Source organism: Gouania willdenowi, chromosome 10 (genome assembly GCF_900634775.1).
Source record: "Gouania willdenowi chromosome 10, fGouWil2.1, whole genome shotgun sequence".
NCBI lineage: Eukaryota > Metazoa > Chordata > Actinopteri > Blenniiformes > Gobiesocidae > Gouania > Gouania willdenowi.
The window spans coordinates 7206983-7220517 of record NC_041053.1 but is presented as its reverse complement, the minus strand read 5'-3'; the positions used below and the strand labels follow the sequence as shown (position 1 = coordinate 7220517).

The 13535-nt window shown below is 37.1% G+C and overlaps 1 protein-coding gene across 1 annotated transcript; it reads right to left on the bottom strand.

Moving 5' to 3' along the window:
- Positions 1–1485: 1485 nt before the first annotated feature.
- Positions 1486–12133, bottom strand: zgc:92907 (UDP-N-acetylglucosamine transferase subunit ALG13 homolog). The gene is made up of 4 exons (XM_028458798.1): positions 11941–12133; positions 6839–7001; positions 1689–1827; positions 1486–1615 (listed from the first exon to the last, which is right to left on the bottom strand). Exons 1-4 carry the CDS (start codon positions 12019–12021, stop codon positions 1504–1506), a joined length of 495 nt encoding a protein of 164 aa, XP_028314599.1. The 5' UTR covers positions 12022–12133; the 3' UTR covers positions 1486–1503.
- Positions 12134–13535: the final 1402 nt, after the last annotated feature.

The following is a 13535-nucleotide window of genomic DNA, read 5'->3' as shown; positions in this document are numbered from 1 at the left end:
TATTGCATTAGATTGCTGATCTCCACGAGGACAGTCGCACTCTCTGTTTCTCCCTCCCTTCCATTTTTATCTCTCTCCCAGCTGCTGCTTTGTCTGGTCCTGTGAGCCTAACAAGAGCCTCTCTCTGCAACTCATCCAAAACCGGAATAATGGAACTAATTAGTTGGTCTCTCAGTGCTATCGACCAGATTTTTTCGATGAAAAGAACCGGGGGTGGTGAACCTACATGTCCAAGCGGGACGTTTGCGGCTGGATACGCACTTGACCCTTGGAATAAGTGGCGAGTTGTGTGTCTGTCCATCCTTTCTGTGGAAGACGTGGAGGACATCTACATGATTGGAATAATGATAGTAGGCATGCTGCTGATCGGAGCTGGTGGCTTCCTAATCTATTGAAAAGTCCGTACTACGCTGGCGACTGTTTTGGAAAAGCTGCCAGTGATTTCTGAAGGATGTAGCAGGGCTCTGAACACGCAGACTCATGTGTTGATTGATATCAAAAGCAAGCTGCTTATGGATCGTTGACACGTTATGGATAACAATTGGGAGAAGTTGGAGGCCTGGCTTGGAAGTAGTAGTTAGGCCAGTCATTGGATTACAGCAGAGAGACCCAGGACAGTAAGGCTACCGAGGCTCAGGTGGTAGAAGGTCGTCTTCTGATCGAGAGGTTGGGGGTTCGATCCCATTACCTGACTATGTGTCGAAGTGTCCTTGGGCAAGACACTGAACCCTAAGTTGCTCCCAGTGGTCGACTAGCGCCTTGCATGGCAGTCCTGTCCCATTGGTGTGTGAATGTGAGAGTGATTGGATGAATGAGCTGATATGTAAAGTGCTTTGAGACTGCTTCAGTGTGGGGATAAAGCGCTATAAAAAATCAAGTCCATTTACCATATTGAAATTTGACATAGCCTGTATCAAAAACACATTGCTTATCTCCCTTTCAGCTCCCCAGCCAGCCAAGGATAAAGCCAAGGTTGTCTCATCTCTTATCACCAGGAAGTTTCTGCAGACGGCGGCTCACTGCATTTGAGTCGCCTTTTCCAAAATTTGTGCTTTAGTTGAAGCTTTATTATTCCGAAGATTTTTTACACATATATAAACTTTAAACTGTATTACTCTTAACATTACAGGGGATATAAAACGTGTGTGTGTGTGTGTGTGTGTGAGAGTAAAGTAGCAAAAAACAGAGTGAACTATAGCTGAAGCTGCGTTGCCAGGTTGGGTTTAGAGTGTCCAGAGAAAGTTCTTTAGGCAGCATTTCAGCAGATTATTTACAGTTTGAGTGGAAATGGCAACACAAAGCAGACGCCAATACATGTATTATCACTTATTTTGGCCGCTAGCTTTTCATTATTGGTTTGTTAACAGGAGAACATTAAATTTTAAATTTTAAAACTCATTTTACACAAGGAACTGTTCTTTACTTTGGTAAAGGGTTTCTGTACTTTTGAAAGCTCGAACTGAATATGAAAAGACTCAAGAGGGAGTTGTTTGAAATCATTTTTTATCTAACACCAAGTGCTTTGTCCAGAAAGTTTGCAAAGTTCTTTGGCTGTCCAGGTTCAAAGGGCTGTAGGTTGGAGAGGTCCATGGTCCTCAGAGTTTCAGTCAGAGAACTGAAAGAAAACAAAATCTAACCTTTATTTATATTCAAACTGATAACCTCATGTGTGTACATACAACACGAACCTGCAAGTGCAGTACAACAAGTGTGAGTCTGCGTGCAGCTGTTGAGCCAGCTCCAGCTGGTGGTTGTCCATCAGTTTGTCATTGACTACAACCAGCAGAGGTTTTCCTGCACTCAGAGCCTCCAGACAGCTTCCGGCTCCTGGAAACAAGAAACTACAGTGTTACAATCAAGCCAAAACCTCAGAAACATATGGAAATATAAAGAGAATCGATAATGAAAAAATATACAAATGTAGTCATATTCTTTTTCCATTTTGTCATTGCTTTTTCTGTTTTGTCTTTGTCTTTTCCATTTGCGTTTTGACATTGCTTTTACTTCATGACTCAAGCTGTCAGTTAAAGCAATGTCAAATCAATGACTGTGGGCGGGTCTTTCTGTCCAGGCTGACTAGTCGATACCTGATGACACGATTCCTGCTTGCAGCAGGCTTGGGGAGTAACGGATTACAAGTAACAGCATTACATAATCACTATACAAAAAACATGTAACTGTAATCCATGGCAGTATATAAAAAAATGTGTAATCAAATTACAAGTTGTTTATTTATATTCATATATAAAAACTGGAATTATTTTGGGGGATTACATTTTAAAACAAGCATAATATGCATCAGTGCATCAACACACAGTGCACCTACACGCATTGAGACACTTCATGGCAGTTCACCACAACAAATGAACATATAAAACAAGCTGTAACAATGCTGTGATGACGCGAAAAGCCGCTGCGCGCTTGTCTGGAAACGGGCCAATGTGTCCATGGACTCAGAGAGTGGCTGGATTTAATACATCTGATCACCGAAAAGTTTTCTAAGCAGACTTGACGAAGCAGTAAGTGTGTTTTATGTTTCTGTGTCACGTCAACACTGTAGTACCGTGGGACCCCTACACAACAATCTGAAGCACGGCACATATGGCGTTATATTTGTGCCACAACTCTGCTGTCAGTGCACGTCTGAATTTGATCTCAACTGGACAGTATATATATATCATAAAATTAACTAGCACGCAAAACAAATGAACACAGAGCTGTGTGTGCATCTAAAGAACATGCTTGGATAATAAATAAAACCAAGAAGCTGATTTTCATCAATAACTTCACTGCATTTTGTGTTTTAATTAGACAACATTATTAATGTGACTCTATTCCAACAGCTCAGTCAGTTATAGGCCTGTACATTATTATTTAATGTATGAGTGGGGTCAGGTTAAACATTTAATTATTTTATTTTATATTGTGCAATTTTGGAATGTTCGTGCTAAATAAATATTTTCACATTTTTAATTGATTAATTCTTTTAAGCATTAATATTAATTTCTACAATTGCAATGTTTTAATTTTAGTGGTTAGTACACATTCAGAGCCAGAAATGCATTGGAGGACTAATCATTTGCATAATAATTTCTTTCGGTGTTTCAGTAAAAAAAAATAATTTGGGTGCATCCCGAATAGAAACTCCTGCACAATCATTCATTTTAATCCTAAAAAATAAACAATATTACTGTAATACATGCATTGAATTTTATATAGCTCTTTATACACTGACACTCAAAGTACAATGTGAATGATCTCTGCCTGCTGTTAAAATGTTCTCATCATTCAGGGATTTTTGCTTTTACTCTGTATTATTTTATCTGCTCTGTGCTGTAAGTTAGCGGGTCAGAAAATGGATGAATGAATGAATGTGTTGTAAGTTATAACAATCCAGTCTTTTAAAAGCTCTTATTAAGGAGGTTTAAAGACAAAAACAAATCATGTTTTAGTTAAATATATAAATATTTCTGGCTGCAGGATGCAGGTTAACTGCATTCATTGCTCTAGAAAATAATTTTCAGCAAATTATATTTGGAACATATTTAATTAGAGTCACTACCTGTACATGACATGACACATGAAAAACATGCTGACACCAGTGCAGACAAAATAACTTATAGTTCACTTTGGAGCATGTTAATAACTAAAACATCTATGTTGTGTAAGAAACCTTTGTACAGTAGCTATAGAACTAGTTAAAATATGACATACCACTTTCAGGTGGGGCTTTTTTGTTTTACATATATTCCAAAACTGTAACAATAACAATTACTATATACCATACAATAATCATTATAGTATGGTCTGTGATCTAGGTCAATGATTCAACTGAATTGTTCATAACTAATGAATCATAATAATATGTAAAACAAAAAAGCACCACATGAAAGTGGTATGTCATGTTTTAACTAGTTCTATAGTTAAAATCGAGTGAACAGGCATCAGCTAGTCAGCCTGGACAGGAAGACCCGCCCACAACCCTTGCTTTGACATTGCATTTACCGATAGCTTCAATCATGAATTAAAAGCAATGTCAAAACAGAAAAAAGCAACGACAAAATGGAAAAAACAAAGAATAGGTTACATCTGTTTGTAACAGGAAACTGGACTTTTTCCATTGAAGTCAGATCTTCAGAATAAAAGCTTAGTTTCACTCTGCAAAGCTCCAAAATGTCTCGGCTCAAAGACTCAGAACAGAAAAAGTTCTCTTGAATTTGATATGAAAAAATCAGAAAATGAAGCCAAGAATTGTAAAAGTTTGAGTTCATGAATACATTTGATCTTTGAAGGAAAGAAAATGGACATTTTGTTAAAAAATACAGTTTAAAAAGAAGAAAAGTCAAACCTTTTTTTTTTTATCATGAATAAGAAATGTTTTTAGAGGTGAGGAAGAAAGTGAATAAAATCTGTTTTTGAATATTGCGATGCATTCAGTGTCTCAGCATATTTGAGTGTTCTGACAAGGTGCTTTAAACTCTATTGATGTATATTACGAGTTTTTACTCATCTTTGGTATTTTTGCACAAAAGCTGTTAAAGAAGAATTCAACGCGTGATGTTTTTTGATCTTTGTAACTAACATTGAGCTTTTTGTTTTTGTTTTAAAATTAAAAGTGTATAAAAATGTAAAGAATTCTTAAAACAATAATAATAACTAAAAATAAATAGCAGCTACACCTGTTTAAAGGCTTTGTTTCAGTGAAGAAGAGACAGACTGGTTTTAAAGCTGATATGAGGACACTTGTTTAAAGCCAATACATGCTAAAGTCAACATTTTGACTTCTTTTCTGTACATTTTGGGATAATTCAAATCATAGATCATACTGACATTTTTTTCATATATGACTATCTTTTACTAAAGGCAATTTCTAGTAAGTTAACTTTGTTTTAATTAGGTAGTGATTTCTTACACTTTATACAAAACTGCTAAGGGCCTTTGAGTGTGTCAAACACACACATTGACCCATACAACCGGACCAACATGTGATTTATGAAACCTTCGAATCTGACCAATCCCAGCATACAAACGATTGGGTGTTGATGAATGCAGCACCTTAATTCGATCATCATTAACCCTAATGTAACCCACTGAGGTCAAACAAGAAAAGAAACTTTTCCAAGATGAAAATCGGCATTCCTCACATCAGAGGTGGAGCAAAAACCAAAATGTGCTTTTTGAACATATGAAAACTGGAATTAAAGAAGCCTATGTAAAGGCTCTGTGGTAGAGAATCAGCTACCGAGCAGGTGACGTCTGCCCCCCTGTGTGCGCTGAGAACAACCTCACTGCACAACTCCTGGAGAGACGCACCGATATGAAACTTATATCCGCACGCTTGAGGCAATAAATATCCCAGTAAAAAAAATAACTATCAATTTATTAACTTATTTTGGACAGAGCGGCTGAGCGCTCCGTCACGTCCCTGTGTATTCAGTGGTTAACTGATAATGAGATTTCCCATGGCCAAGAAGGCATCATGCAGCTTTCTCTGCCAATGTGTGTCTTTGTTTACATGTGTTCTGAGTGTTGATTGGCTGGGATGCTCGGGAAAGGGCGGACGTAAGCGGGGAAAAGAGTGAACAATTCTGTTACCATGGTAGTGTGAGTGTGTTCTTTGTATGTTTGATTGTTTATTTTTGCCGTGTTACTATGACCTCCATTAAAGCCAGTAAAACTGTGATAATGGCCCGAGTCACGTCAATACAATACCTTTTGGGCTGTGGTGAATGTGTGCGCTTAAGTTTTAAATCCCTGGTAAGATAACTAAACCAACAAAAACACTATTCTGTAAGAAAATAGAGATTTTAATTGTGTGGGATTCATTTAACCACCAATGTGCTGGTTAAATATGTATGTTTTATGTGTGGCAAGAAATCAGCAGTTAGCATGTGTTGATCACATGATCATGTGTTATCAAATTCAAGTTACTATTTGTAGCCTTTCAAATACATTAACTAAAAAAATATTCTTTAAAAAACATTGTGTTTATGTAAACTGAGATATGTAAGAATTTGAAGATGCAAGATACTGTTTTATTTATTGATGTCAATTTTATTTTATTTATAACTGTTTTTAAGTTTCCATTTACATGATCAATAAAAATAAAATCAAATTAAATCAAACATTATTCTATATCATTTTAACTGTATATAATTTAATACACTGTATTGTCTTCATTGAGAAGGTGTTTTTGGCTCCAGGAGGACTTTAATCCTGGTGAGATGAGGTTAAATGTTTCCGTGTAGAGTAAAGGTTACAGACCCCTGACCAGGGGAAGAGGGTTAGGAGACCCCACTATAAGAGCCTCTGAATTTAATTCATGGGGTGAAGCAATGCAGATACTAAGTTAGTTATGCTACTGTTAAGTTAATTCAAGTACAGCATTTCTGCAAAATAAAAAAACAGAATACATATAACCTGTTGTTATGCTTTGCTGTTATTTAAAACTTTTTTGTTATGTCTTCTTTTAAAATTCTATAAAATAAATTACCTGTTATTTCAGCCACTGCTTGTTGCAGAAAAACTTATTGTCACTAAAACATTAAAACATTTTGCAAATACATCTCGAGTCATTGTCAATCTTAACTTTATACAAAACTACAGTATGCCAGTTAAGTCAACTATTCATCATGCTCTACCCTCCTACGTCCTCTGATACCCTCAAGTGACTTTTTGCTGCATTAATCATCAGTTTTTCCATCGACACACATGCCTGTTTGCACCTACTATTCTTCCCACCATGAGGCCTTCGGAAACAGTGGTAATGTTTGCTAAACTAGCATTAAAGACAGGAGATTTAGAGTGAATAAATGATGATTATCAAAGTGTGCCTGACCTGCATGGCTGATGATGAGGTCTGCCTGCTGGATGTCTTCTGCTATAGAAGCTTTGAATCTATAGGCTTCCAGTGAGATGTGTGAACAGCTGTCAGTGTCTGGTAGGAAAGACCCTCGTCCCACCTGGAGCACCAAACGCTCATATCCACGGGCACGGAGAACCTGCAGGGAGACAACGGTTCCTTAAAGTTTAGTTCAGTCACAGTTGATGAGTAGCTTCATTCAGCAAACACTTGCTGTGGTGCCTTCTGCTCATGAGTTATTCTTTCTGATCTCACTGGATACATGAGAATAAGTTTCAGAATGAGAAAGTTAATTATCTGATGACACACTGTTTCACACAAACACAATTATATTGTCTCCCCAGTGTATGTCTTTTGTGTAGTACAGAAGAGTGTGTCTCACACTGTTGTGTAGTACACACAGCAGGGTTGGGGTCAATTACATTTTTCAATTACAATTACGTCTTAAATTATCCATGTTCAATTAAAAGTTAATTAAGATTACAATGAGCAGCATTTTTTTACAATTACAATTACTAGTACAGTGCCAGTCGGAAGTATGTATTCATATAGTGGGAGGAGCTTAAGTAGAGTTGTCAATTATGGCCAAATGAGTATGTGTTTGAAGGTTGGATGTACAAAGAGGTGTACATACTCTGTACTCTGTAGTGTTATAAAGGGGTTTATTTGTGGGTGTAAAGTAAAGAAACGTGCGATTTCCCTGGTTTAATTCTATGGGACATGTGCATGTTGTTTTGTTTACTCATCTTTATATTTTTTTTGTTTGGTGTATTTTTCTGTAATGTATGTTTTTAGGAGTCAGTATGTGTATTTTTGCATCATTCTGTTTTCTTTTTGTGCATTTTTTGTATAATTATAGCTTTTTGTTGACATTGTAGTGATTCTGGAATCATTTTCTGCATTTTTTTTGTCTTTTTTGGTGTAGTTTTGTGGATTTCTGATGTCATTTTCTGTATGTTTTGTATAAATATTTTGTTTTGTGTATTTTGAGTCCTTTTCATATTTTTGCTGTAGTTTGGTGTATTTTTCTGTAATGTATGTTTTTTGGAGTCATTTTGTATATTTTTGTGCATTTCTGTTGTTTTGTGTACTCTGTATAAATACTAAGGGTGTAACAATACATGTATTTGTATTGAACCGTTCCGGTACAGAATGTTGGGTTTGGGTACAGGGTTGTGCATGGATCAGAATCAGAATCAGAAATGTTTTTAATGGCCATGTACAGTTTTAAGGACAGTACAAGGAATTTGTCTTGGTAGTTGGTGCACAAAACAAACAACAAAAAAATAAATAAAAAAACAAAGAACAACCCAGCAACAATAATAATAATAATAACGATGATAAATATAAAGGATGAGGGATAAATAAAGGATAGATAGAGAAAAAAGGATAAATAGGATATATATATATATATATATATATATATATATACAGTGCAGCAGATAATGTCATCATGGAGGTGGTGATCAGGTAAGGGGGGGGGGGGGGGGGGTTCATGTGGATGGTGGCAGAGGGAAAGAAGCTGTTTTTGTGTCTGGAGGTTCTGGTCCTGATGGACCGAAACCTCCTTTGGTGAGAGATTGAAACAGTTTATGACCGGGGTGGGAGGGGTCGGCCACAATCTTTCCTGCACGCCTCAAAATCCTGGAGGCGTACAGGTCCTGGAGGGAGGGCAGATTGCAGCCGATGACCTTCTCTGCAGAGTGGATGATACGCTGCAGTCTGGCCTTGTCCTTGGCAGTAGCTGCAGCGTACCAGATGGTGATGGAGGAGCAGAGGATGGACTGGATGATGGAACTGTAGAAGTTCACCATCATCTTTGTTGGCAGACTGAACTTCTTCAGCTGCCGCAGGAAGTACATCCTCTGCTGAGCTTTTTTGATAAGGAAGCTGATGTTCAGCTCCCACTTGAGGTCCTGAGTGATGATGGTCCCCAGGAAGCAGAAGTACTCCACAGAGCTCACTCTAGAGTCTCCCAGGGTGAGGGGGGTGAGGGGGGCTGGGTTCTTCCTGAAGTCTGCTGCTATGATGCGTTTACTTCCGCCTGCAGCTACATGTCGCTAAAGTCTCCTCTTTTGTGCATTTCTGCATAATAATTGTTTTTTGTTGCCATTGTAGTGTGATTCTGGAGTCATTTTATGTAATTTTGTATCTTTTTTAGTGGAGTTGTGTGCATTTATGTTGTCATTTTAATATTTTTGTTGTGTGTGTGTGTGTGTGTGTGTGACTCAACTCGCTACTTCGTGGCTCACACACGCACGAGCTTTAGCCGCGCTAATGCACACACATCAGTGACTCACATCAGGCCCAATAAGTGAGACCTGAGAGCTTTGCTAGTATATCAGTGGCCACGTTTACATGGGAGCTTTAATTCCTCTTTAAAGTGGAATAAAGGTTAATTCCTCTTTAACCTGACCTTGTAAACACTTAATTTCTAATTGAATTCCGAATTAAACTTAAATCTGAATTAAGTGGCTGGTTAATCCTATTTTAATTCCAAATTAGATAATTCCTCTTTCTTGTAAACACTTAACTTGGTTTATTCTGCTTTAAGTTAATTCGGGTAGTTTTGCGCTTGCGCGATTTGCGCCGATGACGCGCTGGTGACGACATAGTCTAAGATAGCGACGGCCCAGACTCCAGTGGACTTTTTAATAAGAGTCTTAAAAGACATGGATATAATAAAAAAGAGTGGATGGACGGAAGCATAAACACACGGACTTTCACACGGACTTATTAAACACACACGGACCTCAGTAAACAATACAGGCTTCACCGGTTGGCTGGCACTAGGACCCGGAGGCGGAGTAAATGTGTCTCGGTACAGCGTGTAGATATAGGTAGATTTTTTCCCCCCTGAATGTCACATACAATTACTTTCTCAATTACGGATGTTCAAATAAAATTAATCACACTTACTGTGCCTAAAGTAAGTAACCTCCAAAATGTTATCCTTCCCCTAATGTTAGTATTTCTTTTAAAGAGTCAGTTTGGCTCATGTCTTATATCAGCTGTAAAATACATTTGATAGGCTTCTTTATCCATGGAAATATTGGTATTCATATTTCTGGTGTGTGTCTCTGAGCCTTTTTTGCTGTCAGTATATCACTCGATTTCAATTTTTTTTAGTAGTAAAATTATGCTTAAGAAAACTCACAGGTAGTGGGAAAAGTTGATATGAAACACATTTCAATACGTATGTATATAGGGATGTAACGATTCACTCAACTCCCGATACGATTCGATTCACGATACTGGGTTCACGATACGATTCTCTCACGATTCATTTTACAAAATGGGACTGTACTTAAATGACTGAAAAATATTCCTTTATTTTTTTGGGAGGGAAAAAACTAGAAAATACGACTATTTTCCTTTTATTTTTCATTGTCAAAAGAATCCCTTGATGAACTATTCAAACAATGCAATTTAACTAAAAATAAATCTTGAATGAAATAAAGGAATAATACAAATGAAGAAGCCTATTCATTTAAATTCTGGTTCCATAGAAAACAATAAAAAACTGCATAATAGTTTTTTTTTTTTTAAAGTGCAACTGAAAATGTATTTTGTGACTTAACAATTAGACCTTAAAAAAAAAACTGTATTTGCGTCAGATATTTGTTTGAACCAGCAGAGGGTGATAGTAACCCAGTGGTCGGTTGGGATGCAGCTAAGTGCAGTGAAGAAGAGATGCTATGCTAGCAGACAGAGTTAATAGAAAAACGTGACTTTTACAGATATTCACGTAATATTACAGATATTCTTTCGGTGCTAAAGGGGTAAGGAATCATTTATGAATATGTGTAAGAGTAGAAGGCGGCCAGAAAGAAAGTATTAGCAGATTTCGCCCGCCGCCATGACTTCTGGTTAGCGCCCCCTGCTGGTTAAAAAAAGTACCGCGATTCAATTTTCACAGCATCGATGTGAACCTTGATACTTATGAATCGATTTTTAACTGCCTTACGATTAATCGTTACATCCCTAAGTATAAGCCCTATAACTGTAACATGGTTCCCCAGTTTTGCATTCAAGTAAATTGTAATGAACAATTTTTGTAGAATTTCCACGAAATTCCATGGGAATTTCGATAGAATTACAAAGTCAATTATCTAAACCTAATTAGATTTAAATTATGATTACAACAGTAACATACTTTTTTCAATATAATTACGCAACACTTGTAATTAGTTATCAATTACAATTATAACTGACCCCTACCCTGACATACAGTACAGTGTGTGTCTCAGATAGGTTTACCAACCGCCCTGTAAAATATAGAATAGTCTTTTATGTGGACACTAAATGTTAGTGTGTAGGGGATGATTGAGCCATTGTTTCTCAGATACTTGTGTACTAGAAACTGGTCCATGCTTTTATCTCCAGCAGACTGGACTATTGTAATGGTCTTCTGACAGGAATCCCCCAAAAGAGCATCAAACAGCTACAGCTGGTTCAGAACGCTGCAGCTCAGGTCTGAACCAGAACAAAGAGATCAGAGCACATTACTCCAGTTTTAAAGTCTTTACACTGGCTTCCAGTCAGCCTCAGAATAGACTTTAAAATTCTGCTGCTGGTGTAGAAATCTGTGAATGGGTTTGGTCCAGAATACATCAGTGAGATGTTAGTCAGGTATGAACCCAGCAGGTCTCTCAGATCTATGGACACAGGTCAGATAGTGGAGCCCAGAGCTCACAGTAAACATGGTGATGCTGCTTTTAGTTGTTATGCTGCAAAGAAGTGGAACAAACTGCAGCAGAGCTGAAGTCAGCATCACATGTGAACATTTTTAAATCAAAGTTAAAGGCACTTTTTTTTCTCTACTGCATATGATTGAGAGAGAGATTTTTAATCATAATATTGTTGATGGAATGTTTATTGCTGATTTTAAGCTGTGGAATGTTTTGTGTTGCACTTTTTGATCATGTAAAGCACATTGAGTTGCCTTGTGTATGAAATGCGCTATACAAATGCATTTTCCTTGCCTTACTAATGTGTCTCATTAATAAGTAGTACACCTCTTATACACTATATAGACACGTGTGTGTGTGTGTGTGCGTGTGTGTGTGTGTACTCACCTGGGTAACTTCAGCGCTCGTGATGCACTCGATCAGCTCGTCGAAGCACGTGGTCCCCACAGTGACAAACACGGTCTTCATGTCTCACTACAGTGTGACGTCACAGTGGAACCAGTTTAACACTCTTCAGTTTTTAAATGTTTAATTTCTCTTACGCGTACATTTCATGTCTTCCTCTTTCTCTTGTCAGTGATCACGCCCACCTCATTATGACGTCACATAGATGTGTAAAGCTGCATTACTTCGCCCCCTGGTGGCGCGGAGACTTATCAGTTTAAATGGAGTTTGTTTTTTATTTTATCAGTGCGGCTCAAACGTTAGCCTCACCTGCCCAGTATTATGTGTTTTCATACAGAGATATGGTCTTAAATAGACCCTCTGAAGGTTTGCTGTCGTGTTTCACGGTCTTGAGTCTTATAGATCTTATTGGTCTCTTTGGTTTAAACGTTGTTGTCACCAGGAACCCATTGGTGATGGTTGTGAAGTAAAATATTATCTTTTTACATTTAAATCTATAAGAAATTCATTGACAATACAAGGAGCCAAAACCTACTTCAACACAATGATATGACCTCACTCACTCTATGGTGTATCATGCTGGTCACAAACCAACAAATCCACATCAAAACCTTTAGAATATCTTTATAAGAAAGCACTTAGGAGACTAGAAATCATGACACCATCATCACTGTCAAATGTTAACCAAATATCAAATGCTCAGTTTTGAATACATAGGTAAGTCAGCCAATCTAAAGTTACTATTCAAGATTATTAATAATGTGGCACTTCCATCACTGAAAACAGTTAACCTCTGATCATATGGTCAAAACAACAAGGTCAACAATCAATGATTAATGTCTAATACCAAAACAAAAAACAGTATTAGGACAATCTGCATTTTCCTTTAAAACTATCTCAGAATGGAACAAACCTCTAACTGCATTAAAACTATGCAAAGACTTCAAACGATTCTGTTTGGATGTGAAACAACATTTTCTAAGAACTCAGACATGTCAGTGTGAGAAGGGCAGTGGTGGGTATAGACTATAGAGGAACAAGTGTTGCCGTTGTTGAAATGTACTTTTTTTTTAATGTATAATAGCACTGTTTGTAAATATTAACTCTATTGTTTTATGCTTTTTTCAGTGTTTTGTAATTGTCTGTCTTGAGGACTGCAGATAGAAATTAGCTCCAAGAGCTAAAGTCTGGTACAAAGCATCTTTTCATATGTTGATTAATGCTCCTGTACATGGTCCCTGTCAAATACATTAAATTAATAAATATTAATGATGTTGAATTTGTTGGAACTGAGGATTTTTGTTTGACTTAGTGCAGAGTTTTTGGAGCAATGTTCACAAATGGTTTCAATCTAAAGCGATTCAACTTAAAATGTTTGTTCACTGGATCAGATTTGAAATGTGACTTGTTATGATAAGGTGATTGATTTTGGTTTGAATACAATTGTTTTGTTATATTGTTATATTATATTAATACTATATTCATGAATGTTTTTTCTTTAAATCTAAGCTTAACTTTGCCCACTGGAGGAACAACCTTAAACATTTTGCCATTTCTTTATCTCTTCTTCATTTGCA